Raw genomic sequence first — 23,151 nt, 5'->3', positions numbered from 1 at the left:
TCTCTGTATTTGCATGTCTCCTCAGATTTCAGGGTTGCAGTTTGCCCTGACCTCGACTCTCAGATGAGTCTGAGAAGAATCATTGATTCTGTTTCTTTGGCTATTTTCTCATTGTTGAGGATGGGCACAACAACTTCTAGGCTTTTTACATGTTAGAGCTGAACCCAGAAGTCTCTCAGCATCCAGTTTTCAAATCTGAAGCACATTTTGGTATTACCAAGTGCTTTGGTTAGAATGACTTAGCATTTAACTAGAGGTATTATCTTCTTTGAGTCACATAACCTCTTGGAGCCTGTTTCCTTGCCAGTAAAATAAAAATAATTACAAACACATATGGTTATGTTAAAGTTGAATGAGAAGACAGATATGACCAATTTTACCACAGATCCTGGCATGTACCTTGCAGGTACTTTATAAGTATTACTTTTCTTGTTTCTGTTAAGGTACCTAAGCTTGAAAATAAGGACCATTTTTATTCTAACCCATTGTGAGGCATTTATACCAGGAACGTAAAAAAGTTCTTAAGTATTTCCCTTTCTTACAGTACTGGAAAAACTGCCTTGAAAAAAAAAATAACCTGCTTCTATAAGGACTGCCTTATCCTAAAGGACTTGAAAGAGATTCCATGGTTCATTTATTCCTCTCTTCTTCCAAGCACATATATACTCTCCTTTTTTTTTTAATACCCAGCTTACTACTGAAAAGGCCCATAAAAACACGTTTCTTCCTGTCTGTGTCTGAATACAGGGACATCAGTATCAAATAGTAAGGACAGTCATTTTGCTGCAGTGATAGGTTATATGTCCTGGGGGGTAGTAGAAGTTATTGAACCATTTAAAGGGAGGTAATAGCCTGATTGTACACTTCACTATCAAACCACATCAGGAGAATTGTATCCCTTTTTGAACATCATAATTTAAGGAGGACATTGACAACACTGGAGCATGTCCAAAGGGTGGTGACCAGAATGATAATGGGGACATCTAGAAATCTAGAAACCTTGCTATATTAGGACTGTATTAACCCAAAATTATTATATCTACTTGTCTGTACCATTTATTTCTCTTTATGTTGTAAACAATTAGAATATGCTCTATTCAATGCCAAAACGTCCATGATAGCTCTGATTTTACACTGTTTGTTCAAATTTTTCCTAGATATAATGCTTGATTTCTTCCCAGGAAGGAGGCAGAGGAAAACCTCCCCTAGTTGAAGTTTACATTATTATCTGACCAAAAAAAATCAATGAGCTGAACGTCTTTGCAGTAATTCTAGCCCTTGACTTCATTTCATGAGACCTCAAGTTTCCAAGAAAAGCTGAGCATCACTTTTCAACTAGTGTTGGTTTCTATAAGTCTCCCAGGAGCCTGTAGTTGAGCAGTTATGATTTAGTTTGTTGTCCTGTGATACAGAAGTAAGTGGGTTGGGCAAAGCCCAAAAATGTGCTAAGTGAATTCTAAGCGGTAGAAGTTGGAGCAGGGAGTACATATGAGCTTGAGGTTCAAAGTAAACCCATAGCCCTTTCCCTTTCAGTATGCATTGTGATTATTCTTTCTGCAGAAGAGTTCATGATCTTTTATCATTTTCTCTTTCTATCGATTTAGGAGTGCTAGTAACAGAAACTTTAAAGAAAAAGGTTATGACAGTACTGTCTATGGAATCTCACTGTTATAAATCTTGTACATTAGAGAATGAATGCACTATACTTGAGATAAAACTCGCCTTGTATAGAGTTCATTTTAGGGTTGCTTGGATGATTGAGATCTACAGGAGTGGCATATCCACAGCAATCTTTTCCCTTCTCTTCATTCTACACTAAGGCAAAGGTGAAAGTGTGACTCTGCCTTGTTGGCCTTTGGGTTGCAATTTCTCCTAGTACGTTTCCATTTGAAGATGAGAAGCCAATGGGAAAATAATGAGTTTAAAATAGAAGTTTACTTTCTGCCAAAATTTTTGAGAATATGTGTATTGGTTGTAAGTCGGAGGGCAGCAAGAGCGTAACTGTTACGGAAGACAATAGTTTGTGTTGATTGCTTCTACTTTCCTGTGTGACCACTGGAAAATGCTTTAACTCTACTGAGCCTCTATTTTGTAATATAAAACTTAAAAGATTGTTGTAAAAAGTAGATGCTATAATATACTTGAGAATGTTTTGTAAACTCTAAACCATATAGCTTGTGAATATTTCTAAGACAATGATGGGCTATCGTTTCTCTTCATCTACCCAGCACTTACGTACCTATAGCAGCTAGCACAGAGCCTGATATATAACAAGTGATTGCTAGCTGAAATTAAAATGAATGAATAGTTTCAAATCTCCAAATTTCTGATGATTTTAATGAACTTATTGACTGGTCTTCTGTATTGGGCTAGATAATCACTTGGCCTCATACAGCTTTTATAAAACAGGAATTGAGACTAAAGTAGCATGTGGAGTTTAGAGAGTTGTTATAAGATAGAGCAACTTTCTAGGAATTGCTTAATGTTCTAAACAAACAAACAAACAAACAAACAAAACAAATGAACTTTCGATAACTTAATGGATAGGCAGAATTTTTTCCCCAGGGACACACAGCTGTAAAGTAACTCTCCCTGCCCTCAGACCTGCAGCCAACACACATACACTCAAAAACCTTTGTAGGAAGTTAAGTTCTGTCTTAAACTTATTATTTTCTCAAGTGGGCTTAGAAGCCCAATAGAATTACACTGGCAATTATTCAACATTGCTGGGCATGTCATAAGCACAAAGGAAGAATCTAAGGAGCATGTTCTACCCTGGGAGGGGTCTGAGGCAGATGGTGGCGCAACCTGGAGCGTACTTCTGCCACAGATAACTGAAATGTTGGACTAAGAGATCCCAAGGAACTGCTGGAATATGATCTCTCTGGTAGTCTAAAAGTGGTAATAATTTGATTCTTCAAGGCTCATGAACTGGCATCATTTAGAGTGCATCTGTCATGGACCTTTGCACTTTGGAAGGAAATGAAAGGAAGGACTAAGTTAATTGCAAGTGTCTCAGGAAACTTGGCTATTTTTGTTTGTTTTTAAACTCTGTTTTATTTCTTCAAAAGCCTATTTTGGTTGTTTTTCCTTCCCTCATATCAATGTAGAACTCTGATTATTTGAAATAATTTGGGTCTGGGATGTTTCAGTTTGGAGAAATGAGATGGTGACATTACTACTTTCTCTTTCAAACCAATGACACTGATTGGGCTTTATGCCAAGGGGTTGGGGCAGCAGATGTAATCATGAATTTGTGGTCTCTGTAGACCAGATAAGGCTTCCAAGCCATGTGGAAGCTGAACTTAGCAAGGAAGCTTAGTAGTTATCCTTCCAGATGTTCAGCTTGCAAATGCTAGAGGTGTTATTTTCAATACCAAATGATAGATAAGTACATGGATTGTTTTTCCACCCAGATACAAATGCCTTGGATAAATTCCATTTCCAGGTCTGGCAATCTGTCAGAAAGCTCCCTTTAAAGTTATCAGGAGAAAATCTACCAAAATGATTAAATTCGTGATAGCTTTTATTCTTGGCTAGGAACTTGCCTCCCCTCCAGGGCTAAACAGGCTTAAACTATTATGTGAGTTTTTATACAATATATGGTTTGTTGTCAAATATTTATCTCTGTCTAAAAATGAAATGTGCTAAAATACAGTTTTTTAACTGAATCAATCAATGTAAGAAAAAGAAATAACTTCTCATTTAGCCAATTTTAATCAGTATTTTCATGAAAGGCTGAAATGTTAACCGAATCTTGGCTTTTGTCATTTGAAATATAATTTGTGTGTTTAAGAATTTATGTGCACGTCAGAATCTGGACTTCATGTTCAGAAAGGAAAATTGATTTATAGGAGCAAACAACTGCAAGAATAGAGGCAGTATCAGAAATGAATAAAAGTCAATTATTTAAGGTAAATGGGACTTTAATCACCACAGCAACAGAGAAGTCTCAAATTTATTTACACCCTGGATTTTCATGTTTTAATTTGTGCACATTTTTATGTCTCTTTTTTTTTTACAGAGGCCTTTGAAATTGTTGTTCGCCATGCCAAGAACTACACCAATGCCATGTTCAAGAACAACTACCCAAGCCTGACTCCACAAGCTTTTGAGTTTGTGGGTGAATTTTTCACAGATGTGTCTCTCTACATCTTGGGTTCTGACATCAATGTGGATGACATGGTCAATGAATTGTTTGACAGCTTGTTTCCAGTCATCTATACCCAGCTAATGAACCCAGGCCTGCCTGATTCGGCCTTGGACATAAATGAGTGCCTCCGAGGAGCAAGACGTGACCTGAAAGTATTTGGGAATTTCCCCAAGCTTATTATGACCCAGGTTTCCAAGTCACTGCAAGTCACTAGGATCTTCCTTCAGGCTCTAAATCTTGGAATTGAAGTGATCAACACAACCGATCACCTGAAGTTCAGTAAGGACTGTGGCCGAATGCTCACCAGAATGTGGTACTGCTCTTACTGCCAGGGACTGATGATGGTTAAACCTTGTGGCGGTTACTGCAATGTGGTCATGCAAGGCTGTATGGCAGGTGTGGTGGAGATTGACAAGTACTGGAGAGAATACATTCTGTCTCTTGAAGAACTTGTGAATGGCATGTACAGAATCTATGACATGGAAAACATACTGCTTGGTCTCTTTTCAACAATCCACGATTCCATCCAGTATGTCCAGAAGAATGCAGGAAAGCTGACTACCACTGTGAGTACCAGTCTATAGTTTTCAGAGGATTTGAGCCTTATTGGGGTGAGGTAGTCAATAGCAGGTGCTGATGGAGAGAAATGAGAACAAAATTGGAAGGGGAGGGAAGGGATGACCATGGACTGAATGACCTCACAGAGTTAGGCAGCATATTAAGATCACAGAGTATGGAATCATAAAACCTGGCTCCACCCATTTCCTTACTGTGGGATGTTGGGAAGTCATTTTATCTTTATTAGTTCATTTTTCTGATTCATGAAATAGAAATAAAAAGAATATCTTCTTCATAGGGAATGATGTTTGATAAAGCACTTAGCATGTGTCTGGTATGTGGTGTCTTCAATAAATGTTGGTTATTATTAGCATTATTGTCAGTTATCATAATCCTCATTATTGATATACAATAGATGACAAGCCTATGAAGTGGGAGCTGTTATCTTCATTTTATAAATGAGGAAACTGAAGCCTGGTGAAATTGCACCTTGCCAAACAGCGCCCACCTATAGTTAGTGGAAGAGCCATGCTTCAGAAATTGACCAGGTCTCCCTTTCATTTGGTTATCACCAATTTCTCTGATTCTGATTTCCTCTTGACATTTTCAATCATGTATATCACATTAGCATTTTGCATGGTGACTTTAAACACAAAAGATCCAGCTAGAGTTCACTAAACTTCACAAGCACATAAGCAAGGGAAACATCCATGTTCTCCAATGGTTTTGTTTATAGCGTTGATTATATCAGCCTAAGCCTGATGAAATTCGCAATGGAGGAAGGGAAATTCTGTAAGTGAGGCAGTAGTTTGCTTGGTTTCAGTCAGATATTGTTAGTAATGGAACCACGGGAGATAACCACATCCAATGTATAGCAGAACATATAGCCAAGAGCTACCAGTCAGTTCCCCTAAGGTAATATCTGATTCCTGAATGCTGCCAGCTTTGTAGGAGGAGGTGGCAGAATAGTCTATTACACTACTATTGTTGAGCTTCCACTACACCTCAAGTGCTATGCTGGCCAGTTTACATAGTATTATTTCACAGTAACCCATGAAATCAGTCCTAATAAACCTAGAAGCTGGGTTTTGTTTTGTTTTGTTTTTCTGTTTTAGAAATATTCTATTTATGCTAATTGCTTTTTATGGATACACAATAGATGTACATATTTTCAAGGGACATGTGGTAGTTTAATACATTCATATAATTTGTAAAGGTCAAATCAATATAATTGGGATATCCATCACCTAAATATTTGTCTTTATGCTAGAAACATTCAAATTCTTCTTTTCTAGCTACTTTGAAATATACACAGCTGGGTGCTATGGCTTACACATGTAATCCCAACACTTTGGGAGGCCGAGGCAGGAGGATCATTTGAGGCTGGGAGTTCAAGACCAGTCTGGGCAACACAAAGATCCCATTTCTACAAAAAAAAAAATACAAAAAATATCCAGGCATGGTGCTGTGCTACTGGGGAGACTGAAGCGGAAGGATCACTTGGTCTCAGGAGATCAATGCTGCAGTGAGCCATGATCATGCCACTGTACCCCAGCCTGGGTGAAAGAGTGAGACCCTGTCTCAAAAAAAAAAAAAGAGAGAGAGAGAGAAAGAAATATGTGGTAGATTACTATACATTATAGTCACCCTACTGATCTATCAAACACTAAGTCTTATTTCTTCCTCAAAGCTAGTTAAGTTGGAGGAGCTGGGATTCAAACCCAGACTTGGTTCACTTAGTTGACCCACACCCTTAGCATCTGTACAGTGCAACTGCTGTGCACTCTGAACTGTTGCTTATCCAAAATGTGGAGGGTGGATTAGGCTATTTCAGCATGTCTTTAAACTCTAGGAGTAATTGGTTTCTTTGGTGAATTAAGCTAGGAAGGAGGACAAAAATGATGTAGCCCTCAGCATGGCTACTTATGGAGTTGCTGTAATTGCCCCATTCACAATGTTAGTCATTTAAAACACATTTCCTGGAAAAATATTTTATAGTAAAATGAACAAAAATGTCCTATCTAATTACAGTGTTCTTCAGTGGCTAATTATTCCCTTGACTGCTTCACAATTTGAGGCCAGATTCTGGGGCCTTCGGCAAAAGTAAATTTTACAAAACTAGTAAAAGTAAATGCATTCATATGTTCATTCACCTAATACTGATTGAAGGCCCACTGTGTGTAACAAACGAAGAAAGCATGCCAGGGGCATAGAAATGCTTTCAGTAAGAGGAAAATAAAGAGACAACATAAAAGACAGGGTGTAGGAGTGTTTAAAGGTTGTCTCTGATATTGGCCGTGTCACAGCAACACAATTGATCTTGAAAAAAAGTATCTTCCTGTGGTGCATTTATTTATTTATTTACTTACTTACTTACTTATTTTTGAGACCAAGTCTCGCTCTGGCGCCTAGGCTGGAGTGCAGTGGCATGATCTCGACTCACTGCAACCTCCACCTCCCAATTCTAAGTGATTCTCCTCCCTCAGGAGGAGCCACGTGCTACCATGCCTAACTAATTTTGTATTTTTCGTATAGACAGGATTTCACCACATTGGCCAGGCTGGTCTCAAACTTCTGACCTCAGGTGATCCACCCACCTAGGCCTCCCAAAGTTCTGGGATTATAGGCATGAGCCACTGTGCCTGGCCATGTGATGCTTTTAAACACATGAAAAAATAAGGCAAGAAGCTTATAAAGAATTAAGTGCACTGTTTTGATCAGGCACTAGACATGAAGGTTCATTTAGGAAACATTTATTAAACATCTGCTTTGTGTATGGCACTTTGCTAGGTGCTGGATATTCAAAACTACCCAAGACATAGTTCTTAAGTCTTGAAAAGGTCACAGTCTAATTGATAGACAGACATGCAACTGAATACATTTCACCATCGGGAACATTTCACCATGATGTGAATGTTGAAAGGGCTGTGGGAGATTAGTTAGTCCAATCCCATTGATTTGCAAAGGAAGAAATAAAGTTCAGGGAGGCTTACCCAAAGTTATACAGTTAATGGAGGACCCAGAAGTAGAATGCAGGGTCTTTTGCTGCTACAGTCTAATACTTTTTCCATCATACCATTCTGCCCCCATTAGACCCTCCTAGAGTTTTACTCTAAGAGCTCCATTAGGATTTTGCAAACACGTAGCGAACCTAAATTGGATAGCTATTTCTGGCTGTCAAACCGGCTACATTTTAGGTACATGCACACACCTGTGTGTCTGCACGTGCACATGCACATGCGTGCAGGAGGAGTGCATTTCATGTCATTATCATTCAGGAAGAAAGGCTTTGGCTGTCAGGAGGTGCTCAGTGATGCAAGCCCTTTCTGTTTTGGCCATTAAGTGCCTGATTGCTCCCAGCTCCCAGCTGGTTATGAGAGCGTGAAGTCTGCCATCCCCAGGGAATGCCTGAACTAAACCAGAAAACATATGTAAACTCTTCCTTGTTCATGTTTTATGATCACCAACTCTAAGTAATATGTACCAAATGATGGGGGTGGGGGAAATCACTGGCCAGCTGTGATCCAGCCCATACTCACTACGGGTCAGAAAGGGACTGGGCATTTATGAAGGCTAGGGGAAGTGGGAGCTGCAGAGCTCTATTCACATTAACAAACCCACGGAAGCCCCAAAGCAAAAGCTGGTTTAAAACTAAAGCATTAATGAGATTCTCCAGTAGCCCCCTCACCTTCCTGTTGCGATAAAATGTAAAACCCTGCCAGTCAGTCCTGCTTGAGGTTCAGTTGTGGTGAGAGACTTCTTTAAAAATATTCTATTCCTGAGCTCTGTTGGGATAACCTTTCAAGCGGGCTTTAAGCCATGCCATGAGGTCTGTCGCACAGAGACTTTGCCTGGTTGTTTGTGTGGCTGTCATCCACCTAGATTATGAAAGTTGTTTCGGTCTTCTAAGTGAGTGTGGAACTGTTCAGTTTTTTAAGTGTGGCTGGTTGGTGCTTTAGTTTACTTTCGGATAGTTCTCAATACTTTGGACTACCAAGTGAAGGCAGGTAGGCAAGTACTGGGGTGTTGTCGCTGGCAGCACCACTGGAGGTGGTGAAGGATCCTGTTCTCAAACTCGGCTCATCATCACAATCACCTGGGTTACTTGTAAGACACATTCCTGGAGTCCACCCCTGCAGAGTTTCTAATACAAAAGGTGTGTGAAGAGGTCAGATGATTTTTTTTTTGAGACAAGGTCTCACTCTGTCATCCAGGCTGGAGTGCAGTGGTGCGATCTTGGCTCACTGCAACCTCCGCCTCCCAGGCCCAAGCTATTCTCATGCCTCAGTCTTCTGAGTAGCTAGGATTACAGGCTCGTGCCATGACATCTGACTAATTTTTTGTATTTTTGGTAGAGGTGGTTTTGCTATGTTGGCCAAGCTGGTCTCGAACTCCTGGTGTCAAGCAATCCACCTGCCTCAGCCTCCCAAAGTGTTAGGATTACAGGCATGAACCACTGTGCCCAGATGATTTTTTATTTAAAAAGTGTCCCAGTTGATTCTGATGCTCCCTTGGGAGCAAATCCAGCCACCTAGTTTGGAAGATAAAGACAATAAGCCCCAGAGGTTGGGAGTGAATGGCCTAAGTTCCACAGGCTATTCGTGGCAAAGTTAGGACACTGAATTCTTCATCTATAAAATACGGTCCAGATACGGGGATTAAATGCAATGTTAGGTTTTCAGGAACACGGCAAGTACTAACTAAGTCCCAGTCCAGTACTCTTTCTTACTACAGTGATCTAAGTGCCAAATGAAAAATGAGTTTTTCTTAAACTTATTTTTAGGTGCCCAAATCTCTTAATGTTATTTTAGTCTAATTAAGTAAATAAAAATAGTAATTGTGTGAAAATATATGTGTTTGAATATATGTGTGGAGGGGAGAGGGAGGGAGGGAGAAAGAGAAGATTTGTGCTGAAAAGTCCAAGAAAGTATTAATGATGAGACTATAAATAAATCCATTTTGCAAACTGAGATAAATATCTATACAAACTAGGATAAATATCTTGGCCCCAAGTGAGAATTGAATAGCTCTTTAATAGTATTCGGGTGAAAGTATCACTGTTAAATTTATCAGTACATTATTGAATTCCACATCTTATACCTTAAAGCAACTACAAATATGTACTATTTTGCAATACATATATTTTCAGTATTGTTACACTGAAACTGCTGAATGCCACAGCTTCTTTTTAAAATACAACTGTTTTTATCCTGAAAACCATTTTGATTGCTGTTACCATATACCGATGTGTGGACTATATGCATAGCCATTGCCCATTTCATGTATAATTCATCCATTTACTAAATGATTAACAATTAGCATGTTGGATGTTTATCCCTCTCCCAGAAACTTTCCCAAAACTTTCTGTAATTTTGTTTACTTCCTTTAATCCCCGAAGTAACTGCTCACATGGCTGTTTGCACTTGTATTTCTCTACTTGGATGCACATACATACTTTATTGCTTCATCTCAGCATTTCGCAGAGTTAGTGCTTCCTTTCGCACAGTTTCATTACCTTGGCTTTTTCTATGCTTCCCTGAATATTGTGTAGAATTGCAGCCTTTTCTACCACCATTATGTATTCCTTTCTGTTTTCTGTTGTGATATTCACTTTAGCACTACCTGAAACAGGGTTCATTGCAGGAAGCATTTACTGAACATCTAATAGTGAAAGCACCATGATGGCCACTGGGGACCAGAAGGAGTAGCTGGAAGGATGCATGTGGCTCTGTTGTGTTGCTCTCAGGGGTCACTTGGCTAGCAGGTGGCAGAACTAGTATTCAAAGCTGAATCTGTCTGACTTCAAAGCTCATGCTCTTAACCATTACTCTATATTGCTCTCTCAAATAGTTCCATTCTCTTCAGCAGAATCTTTATTCCCCAAACACATAGTAGGTTTTTATTATATTATTTAATATCCTGTATTACTCCCTACTGTTTTTCCAGCTGCACAGTTTTTAAATTCATTCTCCCTCCTTGGAGACTTTTGCTCTAGTATTTCCCAATGAAATACTAAAAGGTATGAGATTTTTTCATCTTCATAACACTTAAAGGAACAAAGTAGTTTCAAGGAGAAGAAAGAATGTGTTAGTTGATGGAAAGTCCAGTCACACAGTCAGATGACTTGGTCTAGAATCTATCTATGTGAGCAGTGCCGGTAGTGAGAAAGAAGTTCTCTTCCACTTGCAAAGTTGGAAATCTGCTGATTGGACCAACAGATAGTTTTTAATGCATCTGCCTTTGATTCTGGACATTAGAAGAGCATCAGATCTCCAGCATGGAGTGTCCTTAGTATTTAATAATAGTAACATTGCCTACTGAGAACCTAACATTTCCAAATACATCCATTTCCTTTGCTAGGATTTCTGAAGAAGTCAGTATTTATTTTTGTGTGCTGGGAAGCTCTGGGGAAGATTCTCTGTTGATCCTCAATAATAATTAATTCCATCACACTCTTATATTTTGCTGTCTATGTGAGTGACTGTAACTCATAAGAATTTCCAAGATTAGCCTTACCTTCCTCTCCGCGTTTGAAGGCTGAGGTTATTTCTCAGGTGTCAGAATGTCAGTGTTTTTCTCCTCATGCTATCACTTTGGACTTTCATTTTTCGGTTTCAGATAGAGATACCATGTCTGAATTCATACAAGCTGTTTTCAGTACCAAGTAATTTGAAAGTGATACAAACAAGCAAATGGCTTACTACCTAATTCGTGTCTGCAAGTCAGCATCTAGAACCATGGTAAGCAGAGTTACTTCCATGAAGTTTATTTCCGGAAAGACAAAAACTGTTTACAGGCTGCCATCAGTTTTTCATTTGCAATCAAAATAGCGTCAGTGACAGTTTTAAAACACAGATTACTTATTTATTGCAAGAACACAATTGAAAAAATTGGTACCATGTTTTAGGCAATAAATGTTTACTTCATGGTAAGTTTCAAAAAGTGGTTACATAAGGGGAGCTTTTTTTACTGTTTCATCCTGAAATTATATATACATTATAGGTCATATTAAGAAATTAGATAGGTTCTTCATACATCTAGAATTGCTTGCCTTTACCTTGGCATGATTGCCAGTTGCTTATATGTTCTGAATTTTTAAAGAGAAAATTTACATCCTTTCTGTGGTCAGTGGACTGATGTGGCAGGAACACATCCTCAAGAGCTGTGAAAGGTCTGAGATTTTTACCCTGATTTCAAGCAAACAAGTTAGCCTGCTGCAGTGCCATCAATGTTAGTTAATGGTATGAGAACCCTGTGTCAGAGATGAAGGACAGTTTATTGCTTACAGCAATAGCAGCACCCAGAGTATGAGCATTTGTGCCAGATGCCTGAGTCCCAAATCCCACAAGGGAAAGCAAAGAGAACTGAATGACTCCTGTACACTTAGTGAGTTGCATTATAGGAGAGAAACTTTAAACTTAGGAAACTCAAATCTTTATAGTAGATGGTAAGCCCACCTGCTCTTTACTCTAAAGGGAAATAGTATTTCTGTCTTCAAAGGCTGTTCACTATACAAAGATGCTTAAAAAGGATAATCTGGAACAAAGGGTAGTCAGTTTGTCTGTTCCTGAGACATGCCAAGAACAAGAGATCCACGGCGAATTGTCTTCCAACACGTGGTCCCCCACCCTTGGATGGCTACAAGAACTTTTCAAGTTCTCAATGCTTTGGGAGGATCTGGCAAGGAAATTAGAAGTTAGTAAAAGACAATTAGCTCAACCCTGACTGAATGGCCAAAAAGCAGGCCCGTGTGCCACCTGTTGGAGGGTAGCAGAAGCCACATCCAAATACTGAGAACAGTGGCAGTTTTCTCAGCTCTTCAGAGAATACTTTAAAAGGAAAGTTTCAAAGGGGCACCTGTTCGTTGCTTCTCATTAGCAGTAATCTCTGCTACTCTGGGCCTCCAGCTACTCCATTGCTCTCTTTCTGTCTCTAAGCTGTCATTTCTTTCCTGCTCTGTTCAGGCTATAGGGTTGGGAGTTTTGTGTTGCTAAGTGACTTGGCTGAATTAAGTTTTCTCTTTTATTGCACTTCTAGGGTGAAGCATTGTGATAACCACAGAGTAGTAAGCAGATACTTACCCACACCTGAAGCAGTGACGGAGAGGACGGATTCGTCCTCAGAGTATATTCAGAAAGGTTAGAAAGCCAGGGATATTTGCCCAAGTAGGCGGAAGTCCAGGAAGATGTCACCATGATCTGATATTCTGAGTACCCCTGTGCTCCCGAGACAACAGTGAGGGAGCCCACAATGCCTTTAAAAAAAAAATATATATATATATATACTTTTAAGTTCTTGGATACATGTGCAGAACATGCAGGTTTGTTACAAAGGTATACACATGTCATGGTGGCTTGCTGCACCCATCAAAATGTCACCTACATTAGGTGTTTCTAATGCTATCCCTTCCCTAGCCTCCCTCTCCTGACAGGCCCCGGTGTGTGATGTCCCCCTCCCTGTGTCCATGTGCTTTTATTGTTCAATTCCCACTTATGAGTGAGAACATGCGGTGTTTGGTTTTCTGTTCCTGTGTCAGTTTGCTGAGAATGATGGTTTCTAGCTTTATCCATGTCCCTGCAGAGGACATTAACTCATCCTTTTTAAAGCTGCATGGTATTCCATGGTATATGTGTGCCACATTTTCCTTGTCCAGTCTATCATTGATGGGCATTTGGGTTGGTTCCAAGTCTTTGCTATTGTGAACAGTGCTGCAATAAACATTCGTGTACATGTGTCTTTATAGTAGAATGATTTATAGCCCTCTGGGTATATACCCAGTAATGAGATTGCTGGGTCAAATAGTATTTCTGCTTCTAGATCCTTGGGACATTGCCACACTGTCTTCCACGATGGTTGAACGAATTTACACTCCCACCAACAGTGTAAAGGCATTCCTATTTCTCCACACCCTCACCAGCCTCTGTTGTTCCCTGACTTTTTAATGATTGCCATTCTAACTGGCGTGAGATGGTATCTGATTGTGGTTTTGATTTGCATTTCTCTAATGACCAGTGATGATGAGCATTTTTGCATGTTTGTTGGCCACATAAATGTCTTCTTTTGAGAAGTGTCTGTTCATATCCTTTGCCTACTTTTTGAAGGGGTAGTTTGTTTTTTTCCTGTAAATTTGTTTAAGTTCCTTGTAGATTCTGGTATTAGCCCTTTGTCAGATGGGTTTAAGTTCGTTGTAGATTCTGGATATTATCCCTTGGTCAGATGGTAGATTGCAAAAATGTTCTCCCATTCTGTAAGTTGCCTGTTCAGTCTGATGATAGTTTCTTTTACTGTGCAGAAGCTCTTTAATTAGATCTCATTTGTCAATTTTGGCTTTTGTTGCCATTGCCTTTGGTGTTTTAGTGAAGTCTTTGCCCATGCCTATGTCCTGAATGGTATTGCCTAGGTTTTCTTCTAGGGTTTTTTTTTTAATGGTTTTAGATTTTATATTTAAGTCTTTAATCCATCTTGAGTTAAGGTGTAAAAGGGGTCCAGTTTTAGTTTTCTGCATATGGCTAGCCAGTTTTCCCAACGCAATTTATTAAATAGGGAATCCTTTCTCATTGCTTGTTTTTGTGAAGTTTGTCGAAGATCAGATGGTTGTAGATGTGTGGCATTATTTCTCAGGCCTCTGTTCTGTTCCATTGGTCTGTGTATCTGTTTTGGCATCACACTACCTGACTTCAAACGATACTACAAGGCTACAATAACCACATGCCTTTTTAAAAAGATGTCGAGTGGCTAGGGAATCAGAGTACAATGAAAGTAGCCTCCTACCTTGTGGGGGCAGAAAAGCCCCTGGATACTTGTTCCCTTCATTAGAAAAGCTGAAATGTTGCACAAAACATAGAGTCATATACACTGTGATTTCCCTGTGTTTCAATTTCCCCTACTTGGAACAAGGTTCCACTTGGCAAGCGTTGTTCTACATTATTCACTCACAATGGCACTACAAGTAACCTTGGCTCACTGACCTCTTATGCCTATGTATTTTACTATCTTGCTCAGGTATCTGGCAGAAAAACACTTTCTAATTTGACTGTTTCTTAAAAGGACCAAACACCATATGTTTTCATTCATAAGTGGGAGTTGAACAATGAGAACACATGGACACAGGGAGGGGAATATCACACACCATGGCCTATTGTGGGGATGGGAGGTAGGGGGCTAGGGGAGGGATAGCATTAGGAGAAATACCCAATGTAGATGACAGGTTGATGGGTGCAGCAAACCATCATAGCACATGTATACCTATGTAACAAAACTGCATGTTCTGCACATGTATCCCAGATCTTAAAGTATAATTTAAAAAAAAGAAAATTATAAGGAAGAGAAAAAAATGACAAATCCTCCTGCCCCCACCTTGAAAAGGGAAAACATATTTGAACATCACAGAAGCATTTTTTAATGAAGTTGGAGTGTCATATAGTAATTTCCTCAAGAGAGGGGGAATTTTAATACTTGCTGTAATAAAGAATTTTACAAAAGGCCAAGATAAGGGAATTCTGAGCAGATGTCTTTCAGCATGTTGGAGCCTTTGGAAGATAAAATACAAATTTCATCATTACCGGCAGCCATGATTTTCTGGGTGCTGAGTGTTGAGCACTGTTCTAGGTCTTACGGTATAACTTTCCCTTCCTTGTTGGGGGGAATGTTAATGGGATAAAACAAATAGCCTTTGTTTTGGGGAAATGACAGATTTCTCAATGTCCTTCTAAAATATCCCTTCAGGAAGTACGTAATCTGGCAAGGCTGCTTTCTTATTTCATATGTGGGGGTGAAGGGAGAGTTGTCGCTGCCTCCTTATTACTCAATTCAAATTCTTTCTGAAGAATATTCAGAAAGTGAATTAATTTTTCCCTTTTCATTCCACTCAGAATGCCTAAAACAGATAAAGTGGGAAGCAGAGTCATTATATTTGGGTGCTGTCTATTATCATTTACTGACTGAGAGTCTAAGCCTTTCTGCTTTTTGTAGATAATTAATTTTCTTCCTAAATGTAGGGAAGAGTGATTGTAATCAGTGTGTTTGTACTTTCAGCCACAAATAGAGCCCATCAAAGATATGCAGTACAAATAAACCTCATAAAATATGCAGCCCAAGTGCTGCTCAAAGTTAATGTCCTATCTTTTTTTCCAAAGAAAAAATTTTATACACAGTACATGATTTTTTAAAGACATTCTTGGTATTTTCATATAGTTAATAGATGGACCCCTCTTTTTCAAACTCAACCCATGCTGTTAATTATTTTTTATCATTAAATCTCATGCAGTAGAGCTGAAGGAGACTGATTTGGCATAGAAATCATCTCAGCAACAGATACACATTACTGAGTTCTGTGTACGGGTTTCTCTTATGCTTCCAGAAAATAATGAATGATCACATCTGAGTTACGGGCTTGGTTTCATGGATGAAACCTAAACACATAGTGTTTGCAAAGGAATTCCTCTGAACTCTTTTGGAAAGCTTTTGCCCTTCTTTCCCAGCTGCCTGTCTCCAACCTCTGGCCAATGCCTATACCAACCCCATCCCTTTTCCTTCTGCTTCAAATTTGTACCTTGCTCTGTTCTGTTCATTCAAACCTTGCACTTTATTCAGAGTAATGATGTGTGATTATGGTTTAGTCATCACAGGAAACCCATTTCTGTTTCTACCAGTTCTGTAATGCATTCCCTCTCATGACAAGCAAATTTCATTAGCAAAATTATTGATCGCTAGAAAACTCTTAAAAAGGATTATCAAAAAAGGTAGATCTCAGGCAGTTGTAGGGAGAAATATTTAAGTGTATGTGGGACCTTATGAAATTACCTGCTATACATTGTAAGATATAAAGAACATTCATTCAGAATTTTGATATAGGATCTCTGCCTTCTGCTGCCACTGGCACATGGCCTGCAAAAAGCAACTTCTTAGTGTCTGTTCCTTAATCTATACGATGAAGAAGATGATCATGATGGTGACGAGAGTAATTATTTATTAAGCACTTGCTATGTTCCTCTCACAATTCTAAGCTCTTAACATGGATCAACTCATTTAATGTTTACAATACTAATGAGAAGGGGATTATCATTATTACCATTTTCCTAGTTAAAGAACTCAGGCAGAGAGACTTGGAAGCAGGTGCCAGCAACAAGGCAGCTTCAGCTAGTTGCTCTCTACTGCAGCAACTTTTGAGATTCATCTCCTGCCCAGGGCCAGACCCAGTCTTAGAATATATGGGCATTGCCTTGCCTTGTCTGCAGATGGATATAAGCTGACTCAGTTGTCTGTAATGAGGGCGTTTGGGGAGCCAGAAGTTACCAAGGGTCTTTCATTCTTGCCTACTCTTTCAGTTACTATTCATCCTGTTTTCTACACGTGGCCTTGAGAATTGCATGGAAACTTCCAATGGGCTTAGCTTTCTTCTCTGCTTTTCCCCATATTTGCATTAATTAATCCTAATTAAAGTTTTCTTTTCTTTTCTTTTCTTTTCTTTTCTTTTTTTTCTTTTCTTTTCTTTTCTATTGGCTTAACAGAAGTTTATTTTCCCACAGATCTGGGGGTTAAAAGTCCCAGATCAAGGTTCTGGCAGATTCAGTCTCTGGTAAGGCCTTTCTGCTTGGCTTGCAGATGGCTGCCATATCATTATGTCTTAACATCATTTTCCCTTGGTGCATGTGGACCCCATAGGGAAAGAAGGGACATAGAGAGAGACAGAGAGAGAGAGCATAAGCTCTCTGGTATCACTTCTTGTGAAGACACTAATCCTATTGGATCAGGGCCCCACATTTATTCAGAGATGAGGCCTCTAGTGACGTGACTAAGGTTAAATGAAATAATTAAAATTTTCCAAATTTGTTTGGAGCTCAGGACTCCCCCAGAATCAGGGCCTATTTCATTTACCTTTTTTTCTATAAAAAGAAAATTCATTCTTGATGAGCTTTTTGAAAAAATACTTTAAAAGATATAGGGCTTCTACGTTTTAGCTTTTTCAGATCAGAAATGCGAAGAATGGTGAAATGTCAAGCTCTGTGACTTTCTTATTCTGCTTTAAATCCTTTAAAGTAATGATCTTTTTCCAAACATGGAAGGGGTTCCCTGTTAACTAAGTTGCTGATTTACTCAACTGCTCATTCCTCTTAACCAATTCTTAATGCAAAATCGATGAGTTTCTTGACTGTAGCAACCTGCTAGCATATTTTTAAGAAATTGTGAACACTTTAAATCATCTTTGAGTGGTTTCTTCACAAGTTTTCTAAACCTAAAGTATTCTAGACAAAAAAGCAGGGAACGAAAGTAGTGTCCCTACTTTGATTAAAAATAAAGCAATAATTGTGACAAATTGGTATAATCAGACTTGACAGAGAGAAGCTATAGAATCCGTGTTAGATTTCCATCAGTCTGAAAAGGATGTTAACAATCCCCAGATCACAGAGAGTGAAAGAATACACACTGGTGAAAACATTTCCCTCACACATCTGTGTTTATCAAGTTTTAAAGTCTGTTTCTCCTCCCCTACCATTTCTCCTGAATCTGTAATACATTGATTTAAAAACCATTAATGCATGACTCAAACTGCTGTGCTCTGAAAGGCCCCATTCAGAATTGTCTCAACTCTGGTTAGCATTGACCGAAAACTCCATGAAATACCAGGAATAATAAATTACAACAAAAATTCATTTTTAATGGTACCACAGAGATTTTTAAGAGCAAAGTTTTCTAGATAGAAAGCTGAGTCAATACCCTGCACAGGAATGGATCAGCCTGGCGTTGCAAGGAGCAGAGGAAGAAAAGATTGTGTGATGCGATGAAAAGAACACAGGCTTCAGGAGTCACAATGTGAATTTCTCTCTCTCTCTTTTTTTAAATTTATTGAGACGAAGTCTCACTCTGTTGTCCAGGCTGGCATGCAGTGGTGCCATCTCGGCTCACTGCATCCTTTTCTTCCTGGGCCCAAGTGATCCTCCCACCACACCCCCTGCCCCGCCCCATAGCTGAAACTAGAGGTGTGCACCAGCACACCTGGCTAGTTTTTGTATTTCTTTTTTAGTAGAGACAGTGTCTCACTATGTTGTCTATGCTGGTCTTGAACTCCTAGGCTCAAGTGACCCTCCCACCTCAGCCTCCCAAAGTGTTGGGATTAGAGGCGTGAGCCACTGCATCTGGCCAGAATGTGAATTTCTGTTCAGCCATTCTTTATCTTAGTGACCTCGGCATGTTATACAATCTCTGAGCCTTGGTTGCCTCAACTATAGAATGAGGATAAAAATACCACCCTCACAGAACTACTATGAAAATTCGCAACAATGCCTGGCATATGGCAGCACTGTAAAATCTGACATGCAACATGATCTATTTCACCCGCTGTGAGGCAATATAGCCTTTTTTTCCTAGCCCTTCTCTCACATGGAGGCACTCATTTTTGGGGTACTCTCATTAATAGCACCATCGATAAATATTTACCCCACTCCAGTGACGAAGACCCTGTGTCAGGAGCTGACAACACAAATATACTAATACCCCCATATCCGCAGAGAGATATGACCCCCAGTGGTTGGCTGAAACCACAGGTGGTTCCAAACCCTAATGTACTGTGGCTCTTTTCCCTATTCATACATACCTATGATAAAGTTTAATTTGTAAATTAGGCACAGTAAGAGAGTAATAACAGTAACTAATGATGATAAATAAAACAATTTCATCCTTTCCTATTGAAGTTCCTGCTAGTCACTGCATTCAGAAATTGCTGTGTCTCTAAACGAGTTTATCTAGCCCATACGGCTAGAGTCCTCTGCTTCTATTTGTCCAACCTTTGCCACTAATAACCAGGAGAATCAATCATTTCCCCAGATGTTGAGGTAGATTGATTCACAGCCAAGCAGACCAAGTTGAACACACAAGTTTTGTAACTACTCACAGTGGTCTTCACAGAAGACTCATGAATAAAGGGCAGTGTGATATATCTGGATTCCCTATGGGGATTTTTAGCATTCATCTTCTTTTGCTCAGATTTAGTGCTGAAATTGCTGGGAGTAGAGGGAAGGCTCAAGCTGTGTTTATGGCTCCTTTGTTTTGGAGTGTGAATTGTGCAGTATAATGCTAAATTGCTTTTGCTGGGTACCACTGTTAAATGATGATTAAATTTAGGTTTGGTATAAAAATTAATAGATGTCTATTACAAATCTTTGGGATAATTTAATGATATCCCCTTGTTTTACATATTTTCCTTTTATTGGATCCCTAAATTTTCTGTTCTGTTCTTAGCTATCCTGCCTACTCAGAATCTTTCCTCTTTTATAATGAATTACAACTACCTTTCTGATTCTTGGGATTTGGGTTATCACTGCTTCTTTGATGGAAGAAAAGGGAGAAAGCAATGACAGTGGGAGTGAAGGGAGTTTAAAAGGAGTACAAGGAAGATGAAATTTGAATGAGAGGCCTGGTGCAATGGCTCATGCCTGTAATCCCAGCACTTTGGGAGGCCAAGGCAGGAGGATCCCTTGAGCCCGGGAGTTCAAGACCAGCAGCAACATAGTGAGACCTTGTCTCTACGAATAACAACAACAACAAAGATTAGCCGGTGTGGTGGTACATGCCGGTGGTCCCAGCTACTTGGGAGCCTGAGATGGGAGGATTGCTTGAGCCTGGGAGGTCAAGACTGCAGTGAACCGTGATCACGCCACTGCACTCCAGCCTGGGCAACAGAGCGAGACCCTGTCACAAGAAAACAAAAAGTGAATCAGATCATTTTGGAAATGATTTTTTCCAGATATATGTCTTCTGCAGTATTTACTTAATATAATCATTTGCCCACTCATGCTGGCACAATACAAATGTCACAAATTCTAGATTTTAAAAATATAGAAAACCTTTATGTCTTGCCATTTTCATAAATCTAACAGCAGTTTTAGTATGTAAAACTACTATTCTCTCTTCATCCCCTAGTATACATCATCTTACACATATAGGTATTTACTTTTTCTCTTAAATCAAGGAATTAAGCTAAAGGGGTGTGGAGTTCATCCTTGGGAGAGTGAGGAGCCTTGAGAGCATAGAGAATGTGGATCTCCACTTACAAAATTAGAAGTGTAAGAAAGAGTACTCTTTTATTTATTTTGGGGCTTCTTTTTTGTTTGTTTGCTAATAGAATTTATTTTTCACAGTGCTTTAGGTTCATAGCAAAATTGAGCAGAAATTGCAGTGTTCCTTTATACCTCCTACCTCCTCCACACACACAGCCTCCCTCACCAGCAACAACCCTCACCAGAGTGGTACATTTGTTACAATGGATGGACCTCTGTTGATACATCATTATCACCCAAAGCCTGTCATTTACATTAGGTTTTACTCTTGGTGTGGTACATTCTTTGGGCTTTGACAAATGTATAATGGCATGTATCTATCATTCTAATATCATGCAGACTTGCTTCACTGTTATAAAAATGTTCTGTGCTCCACCTGTTCATCCCTCTCTCTCCACTCATCTCTGATAACCACCGACCTCTTTATTGTCTTTTCCCAGAATGTCACATAGTTGGAATTATACAATTTTCACATTGGCTTCTTTTACTTAGTAATATGCTTTTAAGTTTCCTCCATGTCTTTTCATGGCTAGATAGTTCATCTCTTTTTAGTTTAAATAATATTTCTTTGCCTGGAGTGTCTTTTACTTTTATATTAATTTAATTTCAAGTCCAAATCATCATTCCCATTGCATTAGTGGTAAATTATACCTTATTACTTCTTTTTTTAAAACAGTTTTATTGAGATATAATTTACATAGAATACAGTCCATTAATTCAAGTATTTCAAATGTGCAATTCATTGGTTTTTTAGTATATTCATGGAGTTGTGCAACCATTACCACAATCAGTATTAGAAGATTTTTGTCACCCCAAAAGGAACTCAGTACCAGTTAGCTATTATTCCCCTATTACTCCCCAACCCCTGTCCTCCACAGCTGTAGAACACTAATCTGTTTTCTGTCTCTATAGATTAGTTGGTTCTGAACATTTCACATAAATGGAGTCATGAAATATATGGCCTTTTGCATCTGCCTTTCAGTTAGCATAATGTTTTCAAGGTTCATTCACATCGTAGCACGGATCACTACATTACTTTTTATGGATGGATAATATTCCATTGTATGTATACACCACATTTTGTCTATTATCAATTGATGGACACTTGGGGTTTTTTCCACTTCTTGGTTATTATTAATAGTGTTGCTATGAACATTTGTGCACAAATCTTTGTGTGGATATTTCATCTCTCTCGAGAATTTGCCTAGCAGTAGAATTGTGGGTCATGTGGTAACTCTATATTTACCTTTTGAAGAACTACCAAACTGTTTTCCAATGAAGCAGAGCTATTTTTCTTTCCCACCAACAATGTGAGGGTTCTGATTTCTCTACATCCACACCAGCAATTATTATTATCTACCTTTTTCTATTACAGCCCTTCATAGTGGATTTTAAGTGGTATCTCTCATTGTGGTTTTAATTTGAATTTCCCTTATAATTAATGATGTTGAGTGACTTTCATGTGCTTATTGGCCAGATCTTTTTTTGGTAAAAGTTCTATTGAAACCTTAGTTTTTAAACTGGGCTATCTATCATTTCATTATTCAATTGTAAGGATTATTTACCTATTCTGGATACTAGACCCTTATCACATGTATGATTTACTTTTCTTTTTTTGAAACAGGGTCTCACTCTGTCATGCAGGCTAGAATGCAGTGGTGTGATCACATCTCACTGCAGCTTCAACCTCCTGGGCTCAAGTATTCCTCCCATCTCAGCTTCCAAAGTAGCTGGGACTACAAGCACGCACGGCCACAGCAGTCTAATTTTTGTATTTTTTGTAGAGATGAGGTTTCGCCATGTTGCCCAGGCTGGTCTTGAAACTCATGGGCTCAAGCCATCCACCTGCCTTGGCCTCCCAAAGTGTTGGGATTACAGGCATGAGCCACTGGGCCCAGTCTATAATTATTTTCTCCTATACTCTGGGATGTCTTTTCACTTTCCTGATAATGTCTTTTAAACTCAAAAAATATAATTTCAATGAAGTTCAATTTATATATATATAATAAAAAATATATATATATTTATTTATTTATTTATTTTTTTATTTATTTATTTTTTTTTTTTTGAGACGGAGTTTCGTTCTTGTTACCCAGGCTGGAGTGCAATGGCGCGATCTCGGCTCACCACAAACTCCGCCTCCTGGGTTCAGGCAATTCTCCTGCCTCAGCCTCCTGAGTAGCTGGGATTACAGGCACACGCCACCATGCCCAGCTAATTTTTTGTATTTTTAGTAGAGACGGGGTTTCACCATGTTGACCAGGATGGTCTCGATCTCTTGACCTCGTGATACACCCGCCTTGGCCTCCCAAAGTGCTGGGATTACAGGCGTGAGCCTCCGTGCCCGGCCCCAATTTATATATTTTTTATGTGTCATGTCTAAGA

General features: G+C 39.1%; 1 protein-coding gene across 2 annotated transcripts in view; it reads left to right on the top strand.

The window, feature by feature from the left end:
- The window catches only part of GPC3 (glypican 3), a 465,274-nt gene that overhangs the window by 236,423 nt on the left and 205,700 nt on the right, over positions 1 to 23,151 (top strand). For both annotated transcript variants that reach the window (XM_008989909.5, XM_002763282.7), the window contains exon 3: positions 4,025 to 4,719. In XM_008989909.5, the coding sequence (XP_008988157.2) occupies positions 4,025 to 4,719 (695 nt within the window). The remainder of the gene's footprint in view (positions 1 to 4,024; positions 4,720 to 23,151) is intronic.

This window comes from Callithrix jacchus, chromosome X (genome assembly GCF_049354715.1).
Source record: "Callithrix jacchus isolate 240 chromosome X, calJac240_pri, whole genome shotgun sequence".
In the NCBI taxonomy this organism is placed as follows: domain Eukaryota; kingdom Metazoa; phylum Chordata; class Mammalia; order Primates; family Cebidae; genus Callithrix; species Callithrix jacchus.
This window is presented reverse-complemented; position numbering and strand designations above follow the sequence as displayed.